Source organism: Vidua macroura, chromosome 9 (assembly GCF_024509145.1).
Source record: "Vidua macroura isolate BioBank_ID:100142 chromosome 9, ASM2450914v1, whole genome shotgun sequence".
Classification (NCBI taxonomy): Eukaryota; Metazoa; Chordata; class Aves; order Passeriformes; family Viduidae; genus Vidua; species Vidua macroura.
Window position 1 is genome coordinate 29,601,521 of NC_071579.1, and position 24,168 is coordinate 29,625,688.

Sequence of the window (24,168 nt, forward strand, 5' to 3'; positions counted from 1 at the left end):
ATCTGTGACAAGCCTATCACTAATGTGTTACAGAAGAGTGTCTTTGGAGAAGGAGTGCCCGTCTTCAGTCACAGCCCTGCTCCCCCACCTCTTCCCTTAATCAATATAAATCCTTCTCCCTCTGAAAATTGCCATGGTGTATAGAATTATGAGACATATCATGACTAAAAAGAAAGAAAACCCCCCAATAAGCAGTTTTCACTTTGCTAATTTTTCTCAGTGAATTAATACAAAAGCTTTCTCTGAGATTGCAATTAAAATTTAGTGTCTGCCTTTGAAATTTATACTGTTTTAAAATGTATGAGTCTGAGAGCATTCCATTTAGATAAGTACCCTTTTCTGCCACATTTTTTATTTAAAACTCATTTTGGTCTTAAATTTAGAATGATTAGAACTTGAATTTTTCCAAAAAGGAGCAAATGGCACTGGGAGTGCTAGAGGTGTTGGAGAGGAATGACATGGTTCGTGGAGAAAGCTCTAGGAGAGAATAAGAAGGAGGCTGATAATAAAACATCAGCCTTAACAATAAGTTAAGTTGTCTCTGTAGTAACAGCATGAGTCCAGTGTGATCTTGAGATTGAATAAATGGTGATCTTGTCACGTGGATTGTCGTTCAGCAAAGCATTTTAGCACGTGACTGAATTTGAAGATGTGAATAATCCAACTGTTGTGAAGCAGAGCATTGAGCTTAAATCCCCTAGACCAACTGGAGTATGTTTTGGTTCCTTCCTAAACAGAAGTTTCAAGCTTCAAACTCTATCACTCTTGGCTTGCTCTGTCTTGGAAAAATCCCACTGGTACCTGTTTGTCTGTCATAGGGCAGGTGGGGCACCCTGGAGGAAGAAGTCACCCTTCAAGCCCTGCCACTGCTTCCATTATTTCCAAGTTTTTTGATGGAGGTTTCTGCCCTTTCAGTAGAAGCTGTTTGAGTGAACTCTTACTAACCTGTTTCATTTAGCTGAGTTAGTTTAAATTGTTAAAATGAGTTAATAGACACATAGTACTGGGCTGCAGTGAGCTGAGGAGCTCGCAGGCAGCTTCCCCCGAAGGTCTAAGGGCAGTGTTGGGTAGCTGGCAGTGGGCCAGCTGGCTCTGGCTCATTCCTTTAGCACAACCAGCCCTGGAGGAGGACATGTGTGTGGTTTTTTATTAATGGTTGATATTTGTACACTGGTAAGTTCTAACATACACCCAGTTCACAACAGTAGAATTGGGACTGGGATTAGCAAATGGCACTGGGAGTGCTAGAGGTGTTGGAGAGGAGTGACATTCTTTGTGGAGAAAGCTCTAGGAGAGAATAAGAATTGTTTGACTGCCCAAACTAGAGCACAGCACATCAATATTAACACGTTTTGTGTACACTCTCCACAGCCATGAGAGTTGTGGCTCCATTAAATATGCTAATGTAGCAAAAGGGATGTGATAAAATCCATGTTGATGCTCTGTCATTGAAGCAACCCCAAAGTCAAACACAGACTGCATGATGCAGAACCTTTTAAGGCTTTTAGTCAGTTCAGTTCAAACTCAGGAACAGATGCTTGTGCAGTTTTTCCTAGATTTAAGTAGATTTTTACTTAAATCTACCTACTCAGCATTTTATAATCATTTCCTTAACCGCCTGCCTTCACCCATCTGCACAGGGAGGGGTATAACAATCTCTAGCCAGCAGACAATAAGTAAATTCTAAACTTCTCTGGATCTAATCTGTGAAATGATTTTAGCATTCTCTTCTTTTATCTATTACCTGCACAGGCTGCATGAAGTGAGCGTGGAGCACACAGAGCAGTTGTATTTGTGTTTTAATGAGACCTATATGCAGCTGCATTTGGCCAAAATTAGCTGTTCCTTTTTTTAATTAGGGCTATAAAATGAAAGTATATTATACTTGTGTTTTGATAGAAATATATATTTTCTCTCTCCGTGTGCACCAAGGGACCCTGAGGGCTACAGAGATTAATCATCGAGTTTAATTTAATGCAGTGGGAGAGAGACCTGTGTGGTCAGGCGGGCATTAACAAGTGCCTTTGATGTGCCTCAGGTGCACTGAGCCCCAGTGAGCCAGCAACAATAATACCTTTGTGAGATGATCAGAGACGAGAGAGGGAGAAAATGGCCTGTGTGGAAACTCAAGGCCGTCCTTTGTTGTGGTTCTGGCAAACGAAGGAGCCAACTGTCAGGAGAAATTCAGCAAACAGAAAGCAGGGGGAAAGTACGGCTGGGTTTCTTTCAAGGGGCCATAACAGGAAACTGTTCAAAATCATCTGCAATGCCTTTCTTTTCCACCCCTTCCTCCTCCTCTGCTCAGGGCAGGGGGACTGCTCTTGGTATCTATAGTAGTTCCATTCTCTAGACCAAGTACTCCACGAGTCACAGGAGCAGGTAATTCTTGAACACGGCATTTACTTTAAACTTTCAGAGAAACTGCTCCTTGACCCAGTTTTCATTACCTCCAGGACTCTAGAGATCTTAAACAAAAGACTTTGCTAATCATGGCTTTGATATTTTAGAAAGTACAAATGTGGAACCTAATTTTACTCATGGCTATAATAGTTTAATTTGTGGTGGAACTACCATTTTTAAGTGAGGATACACTTTTGGAATTAACCACCAACAGTTTGGGGTAATCAGAGGCACACAGAAAATTTCGTGTTTCTCTTGAATAGCTCATGAAAGCAGCAAAGTGCTTGTTGTAATTAGGTTTTTGACCCCAGCCCATGTCTGAGCTGTTGGTTGCTGAATGTCACTGCCACCTCAGGGCTCATTCATTATCCATGAGGAAAAAGAAAAGAAAAGATGGTTTTCTGAGTATTTTTGGACAGTTATGCATTTTACATGATTCTCTGCTGCCTCCTTTGCCCTAGCAAAAGACATGAGTAGAATTTGCATTTGGAATGGCAAATAAGCTGCTCTTTCACTTGTGAAGGATTGTTTTGGAGCTGGGATTCATCCCTGCAGGTTTGGTCTCTGTGCCCAAGGGAAAGTTCCTGACTTTCCTGGGTGAGCTGCCACTGCCATGGTGCTTTGCAGGCAGGGGCTCTGAGCTCCAGCACCCACACTTGGCTTTGGAACTTTTAGGAGCCTTTCCCTGTGTAGCCATGGCAACTACACAAAATGTGTGAGTAGTTTTTCCCAGCAAAATCACAGCAGGTTTGAGGCACTGAAACAGGAGCTTGCCTGTTATTCCTAACTTGGAGTTTGCATGGGTCTAACAGACATGCCCTGACTCCTGGGAATAAGGTAGCTGGCTTCCCTAAAAGCCTGTCTTCCTGCCAGTGTCTTAGGGTTTTATGGGGCATTTTAAAGGTTTTAAAAATCCTTTTTTTTTTTGTTTTTTTCTGAAACCTTTTTGTGATCAGGAGGTTTTCAGGCACAGATTTCTGTATTCCCATGTCCCAGTCCTGGACACAAGCGTGCTTTCGCAGGGCAAAGTTGTACCATCATGAAAATATTTCTTGTTCTTGCTCCAACACCTTTTGTGATTCCCAGATGAAGAAAGTAGGCAGAGCAGCTTTCAATGGGAGCATAGTCTGGCCTAATTTTAGCTTATCAATGGGGGACTGTGAATTTGCTGGTATTTTGAGTCCCGAATGTACAAGGTTTGTGTTCCATTATCTCCAGAGTCTCTGATATTTATTTTTGTGTTTTCATTTAGTGATGTGGTCTGTGTTCTTCTTCAGTCATTCCTTCTTTATCAGTTCTCTGTACTCAACACTGCTTTTTGGGGATTGTCAAGGAAGAATCTCTTCAAGTTTAGATGCAATTTCTTCTTTTGCATCTGTTTTTGTTACTTCTGTGACTCTTGGCATTGGGAACGGACTCACTTGTCTTGGGATACAATTCATTTTTCCCTGGATGATAATGTTCATGTGCTTTGAACTGTGTAATTTAGTAATTTTTTTGAATTGGAGGGACACAAGTAATTTGTCTTCTACCTTTTCAGATTTAATACATGATCTAAAAGACAGAGCAACTACATGAACAGCAAAATGAGCAAATAATTTTGCTGTCCCAATGTTTACTATGGATTATTTCAGGAAGAATATCCCATACTCTCTTTCACTAAGCCTGACTAGCCTTTGAGTGCTTTCTGCTAAAGGAACTCCAGCCCAATTTGCTTATTCTAAATTTGTTCATTTGATTCTCGTGATGACTGGCAAACACAATAGAACTTCTTTGCTCCACAATATCCGCCCGAGCTGCCAGCTTTGTTCACACAAATAGAGTGTTAAGCACGTTTCCACCCCCAGAGCATGCACAGTACGTGTCCTTTGCAGTACATCCTGGAGAGGAGACAGCAGAGACATGCTGGCTCAAAGTGTTCTCAGAGCCTGATCTCTAATCTCAGTGGGAGCCAGACCAGCAAGTGGATTCAGTGTATTTTGGCTCTGCTACCAGAGTCTCCTCTTCAGAACACGCCACGTTGTTAAAGCAGCAGCCTTTGGAGTAATCCCTGCGCAGGGACTCCTCAGTGCTCCGAGCAGTGTGTTGGGGGCAAGGCTGGCAGGGCTGGGCAGGCTGGCGCTGCTCGGGCAGCTCGGTGCGATCCGTGCGCGCAGAGCAGCGCTGGAGCCCCGCTCGCTCCCTCCCATCCCCGCCTCGGAACGTGCGGTCTCCGCGGGGACGGGGCACAGCCCAGGGCAGCACAGCCCCTGCCAGCTGGCTGCCACCCAGCGTGCAGCAGGGACAGCGATTTGTCCTTCTCCTGACCAGGGGAATGGCGCTGCCTTTGGGAGGGTCAAGCGAGTGGGAGAAGGGGGAGGAATACAGGAGGGAACAAAATAAAACCAAAATCAAACCTAGTGAGGCTGGGGCAGCTTGGGCAAGTTTGGGAAATGATCTGTGTGAGCTTTATGGAATTGATAAGCACCTGCCGTCTTGCTTTTTAAATATTCCTCTCCCCTGTAAAGCCTGTTGTGCACGCGAGCCGCAGCGTCTTTGGGGTGGGAGAAAGAAGCGAGTGTCACAGGAGCCTCTCCCTCGCTCTGTCCTCATTCGGCACAGTTCTGCTGCCTTCTATATTGCGTTTGGCAGCAGTTGCAGTGTTGACTTCCCAGCTAATGAAGATGTTTTACATTTAGGGAAGGCTGTATGAAATGAAAACCACCTTTACTTCACGACTGTTGTTTCAGGTTGCCCGTCCTTGGTGTACACAGATTTAGGCTCATGTAGAGAAGGTCACAGAGCCTCTTTAGGTGCCTTTTCAGCCAGTGGCCTTAGAAGGGTTTTAAATCCATAAAATTGCCACCTTCTTTTACTTGTCCCTCAAAGAACTCCTCCACACCCTTTTTAATGAAACTCTCTTGTTCCATGTTCCAGCATCCTCAGTTTCAAAAACAAACAAACACAACTGTAATATCCCCTTTGCTGGCATTAATTTGCCGTTGTATGCTTTGCTTGCTTTGTTTTGTTTTTAAAAAGCTAGAAGTAAAATATTTCTGCTAGCAGGGCATATAAAAGATTGTTGCTTTTCTGACCTCCCTATTATATTAATAAAAGCTAGGAGACTTCAGTAGTGGTGGGAGATCATGTGCAGGCAGCCTCCAAAACCCAAAGCACTTACTTGCAGAACTAGTAAACCACAAAGCTTAAGATCTTGAAATGTAAATAGGAAGTTGGAGAGTTTACTTTAGAGCCAGCAGTGGTGAGTCTGTACAATGTTTATTTCTGCTTGCCTCCCAGCCTTTCCTAAAGCTTGGCAGAGATGAAAGGGAGGCTTTCTCATCGAGTTATTAAAAGTTTTTGTTATGAGCAAGATTCCTTTGTTCCTGGCCTGGCATAATTCAAAGCTCAGGTATGCCTTGGTGATGGGGAGAATGGGATGTTCCTATTTAGCATATGCCAGTCCAGAGACATCAAAGTTTTGCACCCCAGTGTCTTGCTGGTAATCAACCTGTGCAGGGGAATGTATCTGAAAGCAATTTAATCTCTATTGTACATAAATTAGATAATGCTCAGTAACATTCCCACAAAACTGTACATTCAACTCTCCTTGCCTTTTGTGAACAGATCAGTTGAGTTCAAAGACTCAAATAATAGATGTGGACAGGGAGAAGGCTTTGAAAAATACTCTGCTTGGAGAGCCATGAAGGCTGATACTCAAAAAGCAACTCAGTGGCATCAGTGGAATCTTTGAAAATTCCAACACACGCAGTGCTTTCCATGCTGTGTTTCACTGCAAGCTGCCCTGCGTGACACAGAGGGATCAGGGTGTTGGATTCAGGGTACTGAGCCTTCAGAATACTTGCCCAGCTGTGTCTGCCCCATCCTTGGAAGTGTTCAAGGCCAGGTTGGACAGGGCTTGGAGCAACCTGGGATAGTGGAAGGTGTCCCTGCCATGACAGGGGGTGGAGGTGGGTGGGCTTTAAAGTCCTTTCCAACACAAACCATTCTATGATTCCATGATTCTTTCTGCAGTGTCTGTTTGGCCTTTCCAGGTCTGACTGCTAATGGGGCTCCTCTCCTGTTCTTCACTGCTTTCCCCATGTTTTGCCTTAGGAAGAGTGAGCAAGAGAGACTGAGCTTCTTACATTCTTATGTTGACACTACAAAGATTTAGCTGGTCTGGCTGCTGGAAATATTGGGCTGCCTAGTTTGGGCCTCTCTGCTTAAAGCAGTGTGGAATTGAAGGTTATCTGTTATTAGATTATCAATCCACCTTGCACCTTCATTTCTTAACTGTATATTTTAATAGGATGTGGGAGAATCTGCTTCTTCTGTTGTAGGAAGGAGGTTGTATTCTGTACTGTGTGATTCTGGGAAAGTTAAATGTTTGTCTTCCTTCGCTGATGTTCACGTGACAGCATCACTCCATTGCGGGAGACAGGACAAGGCAACTTACTTTTGATTTGTTGTTTAAGTAGCAATATTCTAATTTTTGTAAACAAAAGTCCATCAGCAGCAGCAGCCTTTCATTGTAACACAAGATTTTTGGATTTTTTTCCTATATTCTTCAAAGCGATGCTGTCAGATCTGACAGGTGCAACACTCCCATCAAGGCTGCAGGGTAACAGATCTGATCACTCCTCTCTAGACCCAGAAGGATGGATTGGCCTGAAGCCCAAAGTCTTGAGCAGCCCCAGGTGTCTTCCTGGAGTGCTCTGCTTGAAGGAGCAATATAGGGGATTTTTCTCAGATCACAAGTATACAAATGTATAATGAATGACCTTTCCAGATCCCTTGTCTCTCTTGTTTTTGTGAGTAGGCATGGATTTATTGAACAGCCTGCTTGCTCTGTGTGTCTAGATCTCAGGGAGAACAAAAAGAACTCAATTTTCTGCTCTTTTTTCTGACAATAACTGTAAAAGATTAACTAAAATATAAATTAAATGAGATATGATAAGGGATATTATTGGTCATATCTTAGATTGTTCCTGGGTCCTGGAACAATGAAATGGAATTTTCAAGGGAATACAATAATACAAAAACTTAAGAGTTTTCTGTTAGCTTTAAAATTTTGGAGTTAGCCTTATTTGCAGTGAGGGTTGTGAAAGTTTGGGGTCAAATCCCATATTTTGTTTAGTGAGTTGGTTTGCTCTGTGATTCTGTCTTTCCTTGGTTCCCTCACTTGCACTATGAGCACGAAGTGAAGCTGTGCAGACAAACATCTCTCCAATGCAAGGTGTGATCTGAGAGTGCTGAGTATCAAGGGCTCCAGGGTCAAGGGGCTATAGATGCAGTGCTGTTTATTCTTCTTAACAGCAACAGTTCCCCCACTCAGGCAAATTCCATCAGTCTTTGGACATTAGGTCTCTTACTCTGGCTTTTCCCCTCCATTTCCAATTCTCTTCATCATCTCATGAATCAATAGTTCTTCATCTAAGTTCATTTTTGCTGTTCCAGCTGTGAATGGGGCAATATCTTGGATGGGGCAAGTTCTTTTAGGGAGCAAGTAAATCTCTTGTCATATAATCCCTCTGGAAGCAAAGTGGGGAGAAGCATTAGCTGCTGCTTTTCTCCCAGAGTCAGCTGGGAATCACAGTTTATGCTGAGTTCATTGTTTATAGCTGTGGGTGAAGGCCTGAGGTCCTCTCTCACTGTTTACTCTGTCCTTGGGAGTTTGTCTCAGTAAGTAAGGGCTGAATAAACACTGGGTAAGATCCTCAGGATTTGCCCATTTAGTTATTCAAATGTTTAAAAGTACGTTTTAAATAGTGTGTGAATGCATATCCCATATAATGTGAATCTGCTTCCAGCTCCAGGGGTATTGCAGAGGATTTATTGAACTGCAGCCATGATACTGTTGTTGGCAGTGGCCTTCACTGATGTATAAAGAACACTTAGATAATGGGGGAGTGAAAGGAAAATCTCTGAAATAAACTATATTATGCAAAAAAAAAAAAATAAATAAAGACAGTCCTTAAGGTGTGTGGGAAGGGCATCCAGCCAGCCACAGTGACAAGGACTGGGTCTGCCTGGGAATCCTCAGAGCTTGGCTTGGCTAGGGGTCCTGGAGGGCTTTTCTCAAGTGCCATGGAGGGGTAGAGTTTGTTTTGCTACTTGTGGCATAGCTGTGCACAATTCCCAACCTTTCAGTTTGGGGTGAGGTCTCAGTAGTCTCCTAAAATAAAGATTCTGCTGCAAGTAATATCTGAGACATGTTTGTTTAGGAACCAGAACTGAAGATTGAAGTGCTATGAGCTAAAGGAATAATAGATAAAGGACTTAAAAAACTCCAGTGTTCTTGTAAGAGACTTGCACTAGTCTGTAACTTGTCATTATAGCAAATTTATTTTATACTGCACAAATGGAGGTTTTCTTCATGAAAACTGGGGGTTGTTTGCAGTATCAGCCACTTCTGAAGGCTTGGTTTCTTGTGTTAGTTGAAGGTAAGAACAGAAATTTGCTTGAACTTCATCACACTGGAGGCTAGGAGGACATTTTTGTGTAAATTATTGTATATTTCCTGTATTTCTGTGATCTGCCCTAAGACATCTGTTACTGCCCACTGTTAACAACAGGTTAGAAGGGACTATATGGCTTTTGGAGTTTGATTGTATTTTTTTAAACATGAGAAGAGTTAGTTCATATTGTGATGAGCTTTATGGGATTTAACTTTCCATAGCAGCAAACTGTAGTGTTATCAAGTGCAAAGTTAAAATGGCTGTGCTGGAAGATTTATAATCTTCACACAGACTGGCATTTTTTGACAGTGAATGTCTGTCACTGGAGGAGAAGTAAAAATAAATGGGTGGAATAAATGGTTGTAGCTCATTTGAGCCCCTGGATCCCCAGTGAACTATTGTTTTGAGAGGCCCAGAAGTAACTGCAGTGAGTCACGGAGCAGCACTGCTGCAGAAGGGTCCAGAACAGCATTTCAGCAAGGACAGAAGCCATGGGGTAACCAGACAACCTTTCAGGCCATTTATCAAAGCACTTGCAGTTCCCATTTCAAGGAAGGCGACACAGTAAATATGAGCAAAAAAAAAAAAAAAAAAAAAGGTTAATGTGTATATCTCTAGCCAGACATTTCACTAAATAAAACAATAAAATAAATCAATGCAGAACTGTTAGTGCTTAAGTGCTTAGCAAAAAGCATCTGAATCCATCATGAATGTGGGTGCTTTTCTTCTGTTTGGGATTTTGAAAACAATTTAGCAGATTAAAGGTCTTTTTTTACCAATTTCTGAAAGAAACCTTGACCTTTGGGAATACAAAGCAAAGGATCATAGGCTACTGTGTGTCCATCGTGTACTTTCCCAAGCTGAAACATAAATAAGCTTAGTGTTAATGGATACTGATAAAAAGCAGAAGTAAGTGGATGTGAACATTTAAGCTTGGAACAGTCAAAATTCATCTAATTTAAAGGGTTTGCTGCAAAGCTGAGCATTCAGTCAGGGTCCCTGACAAGACTTGTGAAGTTCTTGCATCTCTGATTTAGACAGAAGGAAATGGTGGATGTTGACTGAGTCTGGAATGATTACCCCTGCATTCAATCCCATTTAACTTCTTCCAGAGCTGAAACTTTCAAGTTGTCCCAGGCTTAATTCCAGGTTTGCTTCCTGGAATACACAGGAGTTTAACCTCATGCACAAGGAACACAAACTTCACAGGGGTGCAGACTTTCTGTGGAGGACACCAGGACTGGTTTTTTCCTGTGTCCAGGGACAGCAAACCCAGGGACAGTTCCAGAGGCAGATGTTGTACTTAGACTTGTCTGTTCTCCTGGAGACTCCTCTCATCAATGACTCTGAGTGACCTGATATACTGATAAGCTGACCTAATACAGTGATATAATGACCTAATAAAGTGATAATCTGACACTGCTTCCTAGAGCCTCCTGGGCTCTCCTTGTGCTCCTGCAGAACTTGTTTGATCTCCCTGCTCCAGCTCCTCTCTGGGAGTGGTTCCCTATTCTTGAATCCAGTCTCTCAACCATCTGACAGTGCCTGGTGAAACCCTTCATTCTACAAAGCAAACAGCACCATTACTCTAGAGAGAAAACATGCACACCTAGGCCTCTGAGCCCTTTTAGGGTATGACATTTTTTAGACCATCATTTGTTAGATCCCAGACTGATCCAGGACTTGCCTCTTTTTTGACAGCAGTCTCAGGATCCAGCTTCCCACGATGGCAGAGCTCCCTAAGCCCAAGCTGCTTTCTCTTCCATCACCTGTGGGGTTCCTGACCCCGATTCACAGATAGGGCTCAGAGTGTTTTGATGCTTCCTGGGTGAAAGCTGAGAGTCTGCTGCTCACAATGGCTGGGGAAAGTCATGGTCAGGAGATTGCTGGCAGAAGGTCTCATAAAAGGTTGAGAACTTTGTGTCTATTCCACAGCACTGATTTTTATATTTCCACCCTCTAATTGTTTCTCTCAGAGTGCCTACAGGTGGTCTGGTGGGCTGGTTAATTAGTGCTCCTGATAGAGCTATAATTAAGCCATGCTCCTCTTCTAGCTTGTGCTTTAAGTGGCCAACTTCCAAATGCTCCCATCTTCTGCAAACAGCAGGTAAAATTCAGCAAAGAACTGGAACAAGACTTGAGGAACACGTTCAGACATGGCCCTCTCAGCTTCTCTTTTATTAACCATTTTTACTTAGATAATAGTAAGACAAACAAAATGAAGAGCATTTTTTGCTTCCATTCCATTATAATTTTCTTTTTTCCCTGTTTTTTTTATTCTGCTTTTGAATTTAGAGGTTTGAGTGCAAAGAGAGAAAGTCAAAAGTTTACAGTAGGAGAGGTAGGTACTAGTCTTGCTCTCTATATTCCCCTGGGGAAAATGGCAGGATTTTATAATGTGAAAAGTATTGTTCTACTTAAAACAAATATCAGTTGTCCATCTTGGCTGGTTAATGTTTAAAGTTGATATCATTGCCAGGTTCTTTCATAAGACTGGTATTAAAAAAGAAAAAAAAAGGCAAAAAAAGCAAAAATAAGATTTTAAAAATCCTTTTGTGCGATCGTGAAATAAGAGTAGGGGCAGATGAAGAAATGAACTGAGTAATCTATAGTGTGCATTTGTACCATGTCAGCAAGTCCCAGCAGCACTCCTGGCCCTGGTTTCCTGTGGAATGTGCCAGGTCCCTGGGATCTGTCACACCATACACCACAGAGAGATGATGAGTAGAGGTGGTTTTGCTGGGCAACTGACCTCCAAGTTTTGCCCATAATAATTTATTCATGTGGCTGTACCCTAAGACATTCTAATACCAAACATACCTTGGGCTGAAAATTGATGCAGCCTATTGGAAAAAATACCCACAGCCAGCTCAGATGAAAAAGCTGGACCTGGCTGCTGCCTGAAAATGGGGCCTCAGGAGGTGCAGGGGGTCACAGCAGTGAGTTAGTTCAGCCCCAGAGCATCCACTGTCAGAAGCTTTTCTCAGAAATGCAGCTTCAAACTGGTTTTAATGGCAGATATCCAGAAAAGCTGCTCATACAAGTGCAGTCTCTGACCTCTTTATTCCCTGCCTGATCTGTTGCATTTTTAAAATACAGTGGAGTAAAACAGGGGTGTTTTTTTTGCTAAATACTATTTTTGTTGTTGTCAGTTTTAAACAACATTTTAATTGATGTGTTCTAAGTCTTTTAAGAGCCAGTATCTTCCTTGTCTTTTCCTTTGCTAGATTAATTTCTCTTTATACCAGTAAATATAAACTACTTCTGCTGGTCTAGATTAATTCCTCTCTATACTAATAAGTATAAACTCAGCACAGTTGAGTAACTAATATTATCATGAGTCAACCTATTCTTTTATTAAAAATCATGTTTTAATTTTTTTTTCAAATGCCTTTCCTTATTTAGCCTTTAAAAAAATCTAACTGTGCAAATGTTTAATAAACTCATTGAAGTTTTACTCAAATTGATTCTTGTTAGATATAGAGCTGGGTTGTGCAGTATATAGTCCCAATATATAACTCACCTGAAATATTTTCAGAGATGAAGCAATCAAGTTGCCCTTGGAGCATGGTTTCTTTATTGCACATTAATCACATACCTGGTTTGGCCTCTCGTTTGTAGACCAGTTAATGTTTTATGGAGAATTTAGAAAATTAGAAATAGTTCTGCCTGTGTGTCATTCACATTTTGCTGCCCTTCTCACACAGGTTACTACTTGGAGTAAGAGGTAACAGTAGTCGCCAAGAATTCATTTGTCTCTCCTAGTTTTAGGTTGTACTGAGAGTTTTGTCTGGGAGGTAATTAATACAGGGATTGAATTTTCCAGGTCTCTGTGGCATAGCCTTGGCAATAAGTGATGAGGTTAATACTCAGTGAGGCATTCATGGAAGTGTTTTGTATCCCCTAAGCCAGAATTCTTCAGCTGCCTGTAAACAGGTTACCAAAACCATCCGTGGGTGGGTGAGCTCAGGCAGAGCCCCAAAGTCCTCGTCCTCTCTCTGTTGTTGTTGTCACTTGTGTGACTTCCATCCTTCCAGTGGGATAAAGTGAGCTCTGTGCAAGAATTTTTGTGGTCTGGTCTTAATATCATGGCAGAGTAAATCTGTCACCGAGGGTGGCTCAGGGGATGCCAGCCTGTCACGTGGAGCAGAGCTGGTGACTTGCCCACCACAAGCAATGCAGCTGCATAGCAAACCCATGATGGCCAGGAGACCCGAGCTTAAATTATAAGCAAATAAATTGCTGGCAGTGTATGACCTGTAGGAATTGGAATATTAATAAATTTTAATTTCCTTTGTGTCCTGAAGTACATTTCTTGTGTTACAAAGCCTTATTTTCTTAAATATATCTTACATCAGGCTGAAGCTAGAATACTGTTTTGTGTTTAGTATGTAATTACTGCTACTAATAGACATATTTTAAGAAGTTGACTTGGTGCACCATACATTTAACTTAGAAAATAGCCTCCAGAGCTATAGGGAAGCTTAGTTTTAAACACATTTAGTGCTTGAGAAATAATGCCAGGATGGCAATTTTAGAGTAGGCATCAGTTCACTGAAAACACAATTTCATGTCCCAGCTCTGCCCAGTTTATATATATATATGTGTATATATATCTATATGCCACCAGCAAGTGCTGTTTTTAAATCACACATTCAGTAGCTATTACTGTGACCTAAGTTTGAACCAGAAACCTAGAAATGAAACATTCTTGGGTTTCCCTTTGAGTTCTTTCCTTTTTTTATGAATCTCTTTCATTCTTTGTCAGAGAGTTGGGGTCGAGTAGCTCTATAAGACCCATCTGTCAGCAGAAGCAAAATGATACAGTTTTCTTAATGCAGGATTTTATGCATCCATGTAAAGCCTCTGAATTGAATGACTGTCAGTATTCTCAAGCCACAGTCAGTCAGAAACTTTGAAAGTTAAAAGTCAGCAAAAAAGTTAATGAAAGTATTTGACTTGTCAGTGATCAAAGTCCAGAACTGTAAAGAGCATTTATTAGTTGGTGACTGATATGGTGCTTTGCCTTGTTTCTTTCTCTGCTCTCTCCATTAATATCTTAGATCTTTTCTTCATACCTGTCTTAGCCTAACAAAAGCAGCTGTTATTCTGAATTTCTGGCTATAGAAGCTGATAAGTGAGGTGATTTTCAAACAAAATTTCTGACCTAGCTTCTCCTTAGCAAATAATTACCTTTAAAAGTTTTGACTCTTATGTGACTGTACTCTAAAAGTAGAATAAAGGATTAAACTTGCTTTCATGGAAGTGAGTGTAAGTCAAGAATAGTCCCACAGAAATTATTTCCTCTCTCTATGGCATGTTGCAGGTAAATTGAGATGCTGATAGCAATAGCAGAATGCTGCCACATATCAGAAGCTCAATATTAAAAAGCAGAAATTAAAATGGCAGAAGATGGATATAGCAGTATACCTTGTTAATATAAAGATTTGCTTTTCAGGTAACAGCCAAATTCTCCAAATTCTCTGTCAGTTTTATTGAAGGAGTTTGTGTGAGCCTACACCAGCAACAGATGGTGTCAGCTAGGGAAGAAAATTGCTGAAATTCATACTTCACAAAACTTCTCTCTCCAGTGTGGTGTGTTTTATTTTATCTTGTCTCTGATTGCCATAACATTTACATAAAGCTGAGGAGGAAGCACAAGCATGTGCCTGATCATCATGGCTGATGCAGGAAAACAAAGCTAAGTGAAGCAAATCTCCCAGTGCCACTTGCTCATTTGATGGCATGGCTGGGTGCCCAGGTGATGCTTGTCTGTGAAGGTCTCTGTTCTGTCCTGTCCTTGAAGCCAGGGACAGTCCTGAAAGCTGAACTTGGGTTAAAGGCACTGACTCCTCTGATTCACTCACTTGAGCTGTGAATTAGCCTCTCCTGTTTTTTTTTTTTTCCAGGTAGACTTTTATAACAGAAGTGGAATTTTTTTTGTCTGCCTTTGTTTTAAAGGGGGAGGCAAGTGGGAAGGACTAACCTAAATTATATACATTACAGATCTCATATTAATGCCATTTAAGCAGGTCCTTTCTTAATTTACCTTAGTTCTATGTAGCCTTTTATATTTTAAAAACATTTTTCATTTCTGTGGGCTGCCAGATGTGCTGCTGATACCTTCTGATCTCAGGTAGTTTGACACTGATTTTCCCAGTGCACGCCAGGGTTCAAGTCTGGCCTGTAACTCATCCAAATGATCTATTCATAACAAAAAGTGCCTTCTGGCAGTTGCACCACAGCTGAATATTGTTAAACTGAATTCATCCTTTCATTTGTTTCTGATTGCTCTATAATGTTTACATATCTTACATATTAGTATGATCTTTTATAAAGCACACGCTGAGGTTAAACCCGCCCAGAGAGAACTTCATTTCCCTTCTTCTCCCTTTCAGAAGGTGTGGAACTCTTTTTTTTTTCCTGTCAAATGAGCAGGAATCTTGGAACTGCTTAGTGCTCATTTCATCCAAAACGATGGGGCTGAGCAAGCAGGAATGTGTGTGCTGGGGAGGCAGGGAAAGGTGACAATTCCTTGCACGAAAGGATTGTCCCCATCCCCAGACAGAGTAACTGTGAGTTGGAACTGCCTGTCTGGGTGTAATCCTTGTCTGAGCTGGCATCATCACCCATGAGGGCAACAGTCCCTGTGTGAACACGTTCAGCTGAAATATTTATAGATGCAGCTTATGACTCAAAGTCTGAACAGGTTCAGATTCCTCTCGTCTTCTGTCTTCAAATTCCTGCTGCATTAATTGTGCAGAGATCACTCTCACCTCTAGCAGAGGATATCCTGTGTTTCAGTTTCACTCTATATAAAAGATAATAACTGTTACTATGTCTCACAGTGGGAGTGTGTCACAGGAGGAATTTCAGTTCAATGGAAGGCAGAAAATCTTAGGTTCCCTTCGAATTCGTATTTTAACTTCCAGAGAACGATGACATCTCTTATTTGCTTTAAAAATAAAAATCAATTGTCCATAAATCTGAAACACATGTTGTTTTTCTACTAAAAAGATTAAAGATTTTCTTAAGCTCATTAAAGGAAAAAAAAAATGACATTGATCCTCCTATATCACCATAAGAATGTCTCAAGGCAATTGAAAGCTGTAAAAGAGACATGGTGTTATTGTAACCAAAATAGCCCTGAGTCTGGCAAATTATGCTTTTCTTTTCTTCTGGGTTCTGCAGCAAACTTTGCAGTGTTTCTCCAACTTTATGCCACTGTCTAGTCATGTGTTTCAGTGGGATTGAGTGGGATGTATACTCAAACAGAATTAGGACCTTTTATTATGAAAATACAAATGCCAGCTGCTGCATGGCTTGAAAGATTTAATCACCGTCCAAATATTTCAAGGAGGGGAAATGGAAACCATTTGCTGTTTCTGATGCGTATAGCTACAGGAGGATGCTCACCCTGTTGCTTCTCAAAGATTGTGTGTCTCTTTTGGGGAGTTTGTTATTCCCAATTTTCCTCCTTTCCACGTGCATCAAAGCCCAGAGTCTAAAAAATGTGAATTAAACTCCTTAAATGAAAGGGGGAAATGGGAAATCTGATTATGCCCTATCATCAGTAAAGCCCAGCATGACAGCCAGTGTTCTTTATTCCAGTTAAAAGTTCCCACAGCAACAAAACTGATAACCAAGTGCCCTGCTGGCTTTATTCATCAGTGTGGCAATTCCCAACGCCCTTGTTTGCTCTGTTCATGTGTTGAAAGTTTGCTGGAATGTGTACAAATGGTACTTTAGTAATAAGAGGATAGGAAGGTCTCAGTGTAATGTGAGAAGAGCCAGCATGGAAATATCCTGTCCTAAATTCCTGTGAGTGTCCAAAACACTAGGCCAGAAGTACTGGCTGCAGGGAGAATTTGGTCTTTTAATGAATCTAAAACATTTTTACAAGAGAATTTGGCAAATTGTGGACTAATAACAGAAAAAAGGTGTGGGATTTGTTTTTTATTTTATAAACTCTATTGCCTTCTTGATGTTGAGGTTTTCCCCTAATTTCATAAAGCATCTTGGTGCCTTTAATATCCTTTGGCTACTTGTTTTTTTCAGGTGACACAGCAGTTGGATTTTAAGCTTGATCTCTTTGCCTTAACCAGATTTTTCCTTCAGCAGACTGCAGAACCCTGCAAAGTTCTCTGCATCACAAATATTTTGAGATAAGCCTTCAAAACCCCAGGCCCCTTCTGCCCTAAATGTACCTTGTCACCTCCTGGGACACTGTGCTGTGTCCGTGGCTGTAGGGTGGGAATGAGTTGGGATGTTTGAGTTCTCCCCATGCTTCCATCACCAGTTCAGAGCAGATACTGGCTGGTAACTCTGACCACATGCTGTGTTCTCTGTAAGGTCAGTGAAGTGGAATTGGTCTAAAAATCAGCTTGTTCTAGGATTTGCTTTTTGTTGTGCTTCATTTTGTTATTGAAATCGTAAAAGAAGGCTTGCCCCATCGAGGTGATGAAAACTCAAAGCTGTATTAATTTGTAGTTTTAAGAGAAAACAAAACAAAACCAAATGTCTTTGCAATGTTTTTGACGCAGCTTCGTCCACTTGGAGTCATAAATGCCTTTGTAAATTCAGTGCAGCTATTCTTGCTCTTTAATGGGTTTAGTCAGCCAAAATGTTGCACAGACACACAGACACATTGTACACACACATCTGTAGGGAAAGTAAGTCAGGGCATCAGAGCTGATAAGGGAGAACCAAGCAGGATTCCCAGATTTGTTAGGTGCGTTCCTGAGAGAAATCAGCATTTCTTGACACTGTGGTGGTGTATTTTGAAAAACAAATTTTTGTTGTTTTGTTTTCCTACTTAACTTCCTGACAAGAATCAGCTGTACTGTAAGTTTATGGCTTGAGCAGACTATTGTTTGTGCAGAAACCTCCCTGCTGCTGTATTTACTAAACATGTGTGATGCACAAATGCCAGTAAACTGCATTTCGGAGCATATTCCCTACTGGCTAGTAAAAACTGCCTTTAAAGTTCAGCCTGTTTAAATATAGAGAGAATGTGCATCAAGTTTAACAGGAACAGGCCTGAATTTTTAATTACTCTCAAAACTGTTTTGATGTGAAGTCCAGGCTTTATTGAATTCAACAACAAACCTTGAGCATCCTTTAATGGGTCTAGAATTTTGCTATTGAAGAGCAAGGTCTAAATAAAAAAAAAACCCTGTTGTCCCATTGACTAAGACCTCTCTTTTTGCTCTTCAGCATTGAAAACACACAGACTGATTTTGTTAGGGAATTAATTCTCGTGTCCTTCTCTGATAGTAGTTCCCACCTTCTAGAAAACAACAGTTGCAGATTTAGCCATCATCAGTGGGAAGTGCAGCATAAATCATGGGATGGTGTAGGACTGCACTGCTGTTCTCTTTTCCCAGTGAAATCACAGCTGTGTCTAACTTGAGTGTATATATGTGGTCCTGGAAGAGAAAACATGGTTCCTGCTTCCAAGAGAAGCCTAGCAGGGCATGGATGTCCTCCAGCCCCTGCTGCAAGAATTCCATGTTCAACCAGTTGGGAATTCACAATTAGTCTTTGGAGCAAGTCCTGGGACCCAAGTCCCACCATCCCAGTCCCTGGTGTGTGCTGGCCTTACTTGCTAGACTGGGCAGTGATCTGCTGAACCAGGAAGAAAGTCTAGAAAGTCTGTCTGGTCTATTGAAAGTGAAACCACTTTGCGAGAGGAAGGAAAATGCCCTCCACCCTTATCAACTGGTAATTTGCATCTTCTGAAGGAGAGAAAGGAAATGAACCAGTGTCTCCCACATCCTGAGTGGTCTAACCACGAAAGCAGGGAGTGCAGGGGCCAGGCTGTCCCTGTGCTGGGGATATTGGTGTGTGAGTGGTGGAGCACAGCCCTGCTCCGTGCCTGGGAGACACTGCTCACATATCTGCCTGATCTGCCCTCACAGCTGTGAAGGAAGGAGTGGTTTGTGTAAAGCTAAGCCTAAGTAAAGGGCAGAATCTGGTGTTTACCCAGGCACGTTTGCTGCTGAAGCCAAGCAAATCCCAGCCCAGGTGTGCAGCCTGCACCTGAGGCACCCGACTCTCCTGGCACTGTTGTGAGGGCACTGGAGCTTGGGCTTCCACTGCCGGCATGGAGCTGATGGCAGCTCTCAAGGGACATCACTGTCCTCTGCCAGCAGGATTCCCTCCTCATTCTGAGCTCTCCAAATGTACAGGATGGGTGCTCTGGAAACTCCTGTGGTCCATTGCAGTGCCTGTGCTTGCTCATGCCAATTGAGCAGAGTACTGTATCCCACTAGTCACTGTAAATAAGACCTTTTTTTCTGGAGAAATGAGGCAGTTTCCCTCTCTCCTATTCCTGAAATTTCTTACTTTCTGTTTGGCCAGGCCCAGTTCTTCTGTCAGTGGGGATGAGTGGGTTGTGGGCTGTGTGTGTCTTGTCATCTAAAAATTATGTAAATGGGGGAAAATATTTTCCCTCCTTGTTTTGGAGTAAGTTTCTACCTGTACATCTCCACTTCTCTAGGTAATTCCAGTGGAGAAGCAGGAATTGTCTCAGTATTGGACTCTGATAGCTGCCAAGCTTTAATTGTGAAGTTCCTACTACGACAAGCACTGGGATTCACTAGAACTTTCTATTGCTTTTTCCAGGTCAGTGAAACCCCCATTTTTGTGCCTGGTGTTTGGGGACCGTATTTCTCTGCCATGGTACCTGGATTGTGGTTGAATGAGGGAGGCCAGAGTGCTACAGGAAAACTGGTGAGTGCTTGGAGACTGGCAATTCAGACTTGAAACACCTCCATAAGATCATGGGATGTTCCAGGCTGCTGAAAGCAATTAACAATTAGATGAGTGTTATGTCTGTTATGTAATGCTAATTTGCATAGAGATAGGGAATTATTTACAGGGCATGTCTTCCTTTTATGGTGGTGGTGATGATTATTGTAATTATCTTACAGGCAAATTGGCTTCATTCTTTGCTTTAGCAGGAGGCTGAAACAGACTCTGAGGTGAAGAAAATGATACATATTGTATTATATAGATCAGTTGTGTTCACTGATGGGCATAAATGAAAGCTATAGGGACAGAACAGTAATACAGTAACATATTATTCCATCACCTTCATTGTTTCCCTGAATACAAAGAATCTAACAGTATTAGGTTAATTTAATTTACCAATAAAAATTAGAGCTAAGCAGAGTTCACAAAAAATGAATTTTTGTATTTACAGGAAGGCAGTCTGAAATAAAATATATCAAATTTAAAGAAAGGCTGCATGTACACAACAGTATTTAGGCTTCAGTCCAAAAGCAAGTCAGCAAGTCCTTGACTGCTTAACCCTGGGGCTTCTGGATCTCCTTGTGTTGATGCCTTGTGAAGGCTGGCCTAGAACAGGGGCTGGACAGAGCTAAAGAATAAAGCAGGGATTTATTAGGAGGCCTCAATGGATCCACCTTGGGCAGCACAAGAGCCCAGCCAGGGCTGCACCCAAGATGGGCCAAAATGGTCACAAAATACACAACTGGTCATGGAGTCTCTCACTTTTACAAGTTCTGCTTCATTTGCATATTGGAGTTAATTGTCCAGTTACAGCTTTAGCCCATGCAGTCCCATCCTGCTTGTTTTTCTCTCTCCAGCCCACGTTGTTTGTGCTCCTGGGCCTGAGATTTGGATCATTTGTCCTTGGTCCTCAGCTAGAGAAGGAATTTTTTTGTCTCCCTGCTCAGTGAAGAGAGCTTGCCATCCTTTACTATGAAGTCTACACTTACACACTAAAGCAGTACAGAATCTGAAAAATATAAATGCTAAAACCTGAGGCATCAGTGTCACCTTGCCCAACCTGTGGAAACCCTGGCTGCCCTGAGGACTGAGCTGCAGGGGCCTCTGGAGAGGCTGCAGGAGACAGCCCCAGGCCTGTGGGTGTCCCTGGAAAGCCCCAAGTGCAGGTGGGTTTATCTGTCACAAACTGCAGCTGTAATCACTCCTGACTCAGCACCACCCATCTCTTTAAAAGCCTGGAGATGGGAGTCCATGGCCAGGAAATGCACTGGGGCATTTAAACATTCCATATGGAACAGTCACTGAATGAGAAGCAGAAATCCTCCTGGATTGGGAAACCCAGACACACCCCAGGCTGAGCTGTGACTGGGGATCCCTCCTGTGCTCTCTCCTTGGCCACACCAACCTGACATTCCTCTGTGTCACAGCTGCAGTGGCACAGTCATTCCTCCTCCTGCAGCCTGGCTTCCCACCCCACCTCCAGCCCCTCCTTAGCCTTGTGGCTAAAAACTGCTTTTGCAGCAGGTGGAATGTGCTTTCAATTTTTCAGGTAAAGATTGGGCTAGGACCAAAAAGTGTTCCATTTTTCAAATAACTGCTACAACCAGACATAAAACTAAATAATGTCCATATAAAATAATAAATGTATGCTCATAGCTCTACCATTTTTCAAGGAAAATAGCGGATCTTGTGTGTTGCTTTGCAAGAACACTTTTGAGAAGGAAGTTTCTGTGTGCTTAATTCTGAACAGGTAAATACACTTATCTAAGTTCCAGACAGGATACAGGCAGTCAGTAGTTTTTCTTGGCTGGCTCACAGAGGTTCCACACTTAAAATGTACAATGAGAGTTAAGGCATTTGAAAAAGATGATTTTAAAAATCCTTTCCTTTCTTGCACCAGAGAACAAGGTGTTCCTGAATCATTAAAGCAATTACTGGGAAAAATGAATAGTCTTGTTAGGACCCACAGCAAAAGTCAGCTTGAAGTACTGTTAGGAATATTAGGGAAAGTGTCTCATTAAAACACTCTTGGGATATCCCATGTGGTTTTCTTGAGGTGGTGTGAACAGAAGACACATAGGGAGCCATGGAGACACATGTGCACTGTGCAGGGTACATTGCATTTATTATCTGTCATTTCAAAGCTCCTGCTTTCTCACTCCTAAAGTTTTCTGAAAACAAACCAAATAAAAGGACAGTTTTAGGGACTCTTTCCGTTCCTTGATTAACACCCCAAGGTGAATTATTTCCATAAAATTTGAACAATCTGATCAAACTTCTTAAAAGTAAAGCTGTTCCCTTTAAAAAACTCTAATTTTTTTTTGGGATACAGCTGCAAAAGAAGTCAGTTGGATTTTGAAAACTGTTTTAGATAGAGTCCAAATGAAGAATTAAGAAGTCCCTTGATCTGCAAATTCTTGTTTAGTTGTATATTCAATGGGGTTTTACACTATATTTTCAAAATTTATAAGAAGAAATATATTGCACAAAGGATGGCATGACATCATTACAAACTGTGAAATAAAAAATAACAGAAAAGGGTTTCTAGATGCATCCCTCATGTGGCCATGGCTTGAATTAAGGGCAAACTTCGTAACTGCTGTAACAGTTCTGTGTAACAATGTTTTCAGAACACACACCTATATATGATGCTTATTTATAGATTTATTTCTGAATTTATGAGCTGTCCCTGTGTTCTGAAGACATTCTGCAGGATTGCAGAATTTGGGCCTGAGCTGTGTTTCTGGGGCATGCACACATCTGACCTCTGTTTTTGGTGATGATCTCAGGGAGAACAGACATGCATTATTTTCTTTGCTGTGTTCACATATGCATGCTTCATTATGTGGTTCAGGACTAGACTCATGCTGTTAAGATTAAATACCAATGTGATTTGCTGTCAGTAAGTACTGCCAAATATACTCAGTGCTCTTGAGTAGCTGTAGTTTTGCCTCCTTAGCTTTTACTGTCACCTCTGATGGGATATTATCAACAGGCCACAAAACCTGCTGAATTATTGCCTTAAAAGCCCATATTATTCTACCTGATACTTTGTTTTGTGAGTAATGGTAACCACTCTGGAGAGAAAGGACAAGCTGATTTATAAATTCACCATAAGACAGAGCTTATATTGATCTTCTTTTATAGCAATAATTGCTTCTCAGGGTATACATTTTGCTTCCTGCAATGAATGCATGAAGCATCTATCAGGATGACAACACACCTTGTGTTTTATCATAACAGTGTGATAGAGAAAGATGATGTAGGGATTTGGGCCAAGAAGATACTTCTGGTAGAATTCCAACGAGGATATCCATGCAGAATGGGACAGACTAGAGGACATGCAGGGGGTGTTGGACAGGAAGAAAGTCATTCTTTCACCTTACTCTCCTGACTGAGGAGCTGCATGCTTAGCATTTGGCCTGAGTTTGGTGCAAGGTTGGTTGTTTTTCTCACTGTTTATATGCCAGATCCTGAATTTCAGTGGGAGTATTGCCATTGGCTTCGCTAGGACTAGGATTTAACACTTCATGAGTAATTTAGAGGCTCTCTTCTCTCTTTTAGAGCTGTAACACTGCCTTTCTCTTTTCCAGGGTTGAATTTTCAAGATGTAATCATCCTCAAAATGTTGCTTTTCTCTTTTTCAGATCGATCATGTGGTGCGAGGCCACGTCGCCTTCCCAGAATTAGAGGCAAAGGCTGCAGCCAGGTCACTGTTTTATTCCTTTATCACTTACCTGCCTTACAGACTCATGCACACTGTATTCCCAGCAGTGTCCTCATTCTCACTCAGGGGAATTAACAGTCTGATAGTGGGCTGGAAGTATTTACAAAGACTTTCCAGGTGATTGCTCATAAATGTAAGGTTTAAACTCCTCTCAGATACCTTTGGCATATCTAAGTAATCATCTTAACATTTTGCTTTTCTATCCAGCCCAAGGTATTTCTGGATTCTGTAGCACCAGCCCTGTTCAGCAGACCTCCATGCCTTGGGCTAACAATATGTCTTAATTTGTAGGTGAAATAATTAAGCTCCTAGGATGGGCTGTAGCTTAATTAGGAATATATTATTCAGTATTTTTGAAACAGTCATCTAAAGGAAGGTGTAGCCACCATATGAGAAACTCCTGCTTGGCAGCACAAATAGAACAGAGAAACATAGGATGAATTTTCAAACAAAACTTTAAATGGAGGGGTGACTTGGAGGTAACTCCAGGATACCTTGAACAAGAGGCTGTGTGTGATGTGGAATTTGAGCTTGTTCTGTTTTAGAAGTGATAAAGATGGTTCAGACACTTCTGTCAGGCCTGGACTTGCTCAAGCTTTTTTGGCCTGGATTCATTCTGAGATGGTTCACATCACTCCCAGAGAGGTCTTAGCTGAACAGTTGGGCACGTTGGATGAAAATGTGATTCTCTTAAATGTCTTTTTCCTCCTTAGATTAAAGAAAAAAACCCAGCAAACTTGGCATTTTCCCTTCAGTTTCTCCCTCTGGTCTGAGAGGCAGGGCCAGTCCTGATAGATGGATTAGGCACGTTGCTGTTACAGAGTTCTTTCCAGTCTGCCCTGGGGA

At 41.7% G+C, this 24,168-nt stretch overlaps 1 protein-coding gene across 11 annotated transcripts in view; it reads left to right on the plus strand.

The window, feature by feature from the left end:
* Positions 1 to 24,168, plus strand: part of FGGY (FGGY carbohydrate kinase domain containing) — a 128,366-nt gene that overhangs the window by 65,933 nt on the left and 38,265 nt on the right. For all 11 annotated transcript variants that reach the window (XM_053985296.1, XM_053985290.1, XM_053985288.1 and 8 more), the window contains 2 exons: positions 19,467 to 19,574; positions 23,243 to 23,304. In XM_053985296.1, the coding sequence (XP_053841271.1) occupies positions 19,467 to 19,574; positions 23,243 to 23,304 (170 nt within the window). The remainder of the gene's footprint in view (positions 1 to 19,466; positions 19,575 to 23,242; positions 23,305 to 24,168) is intronic.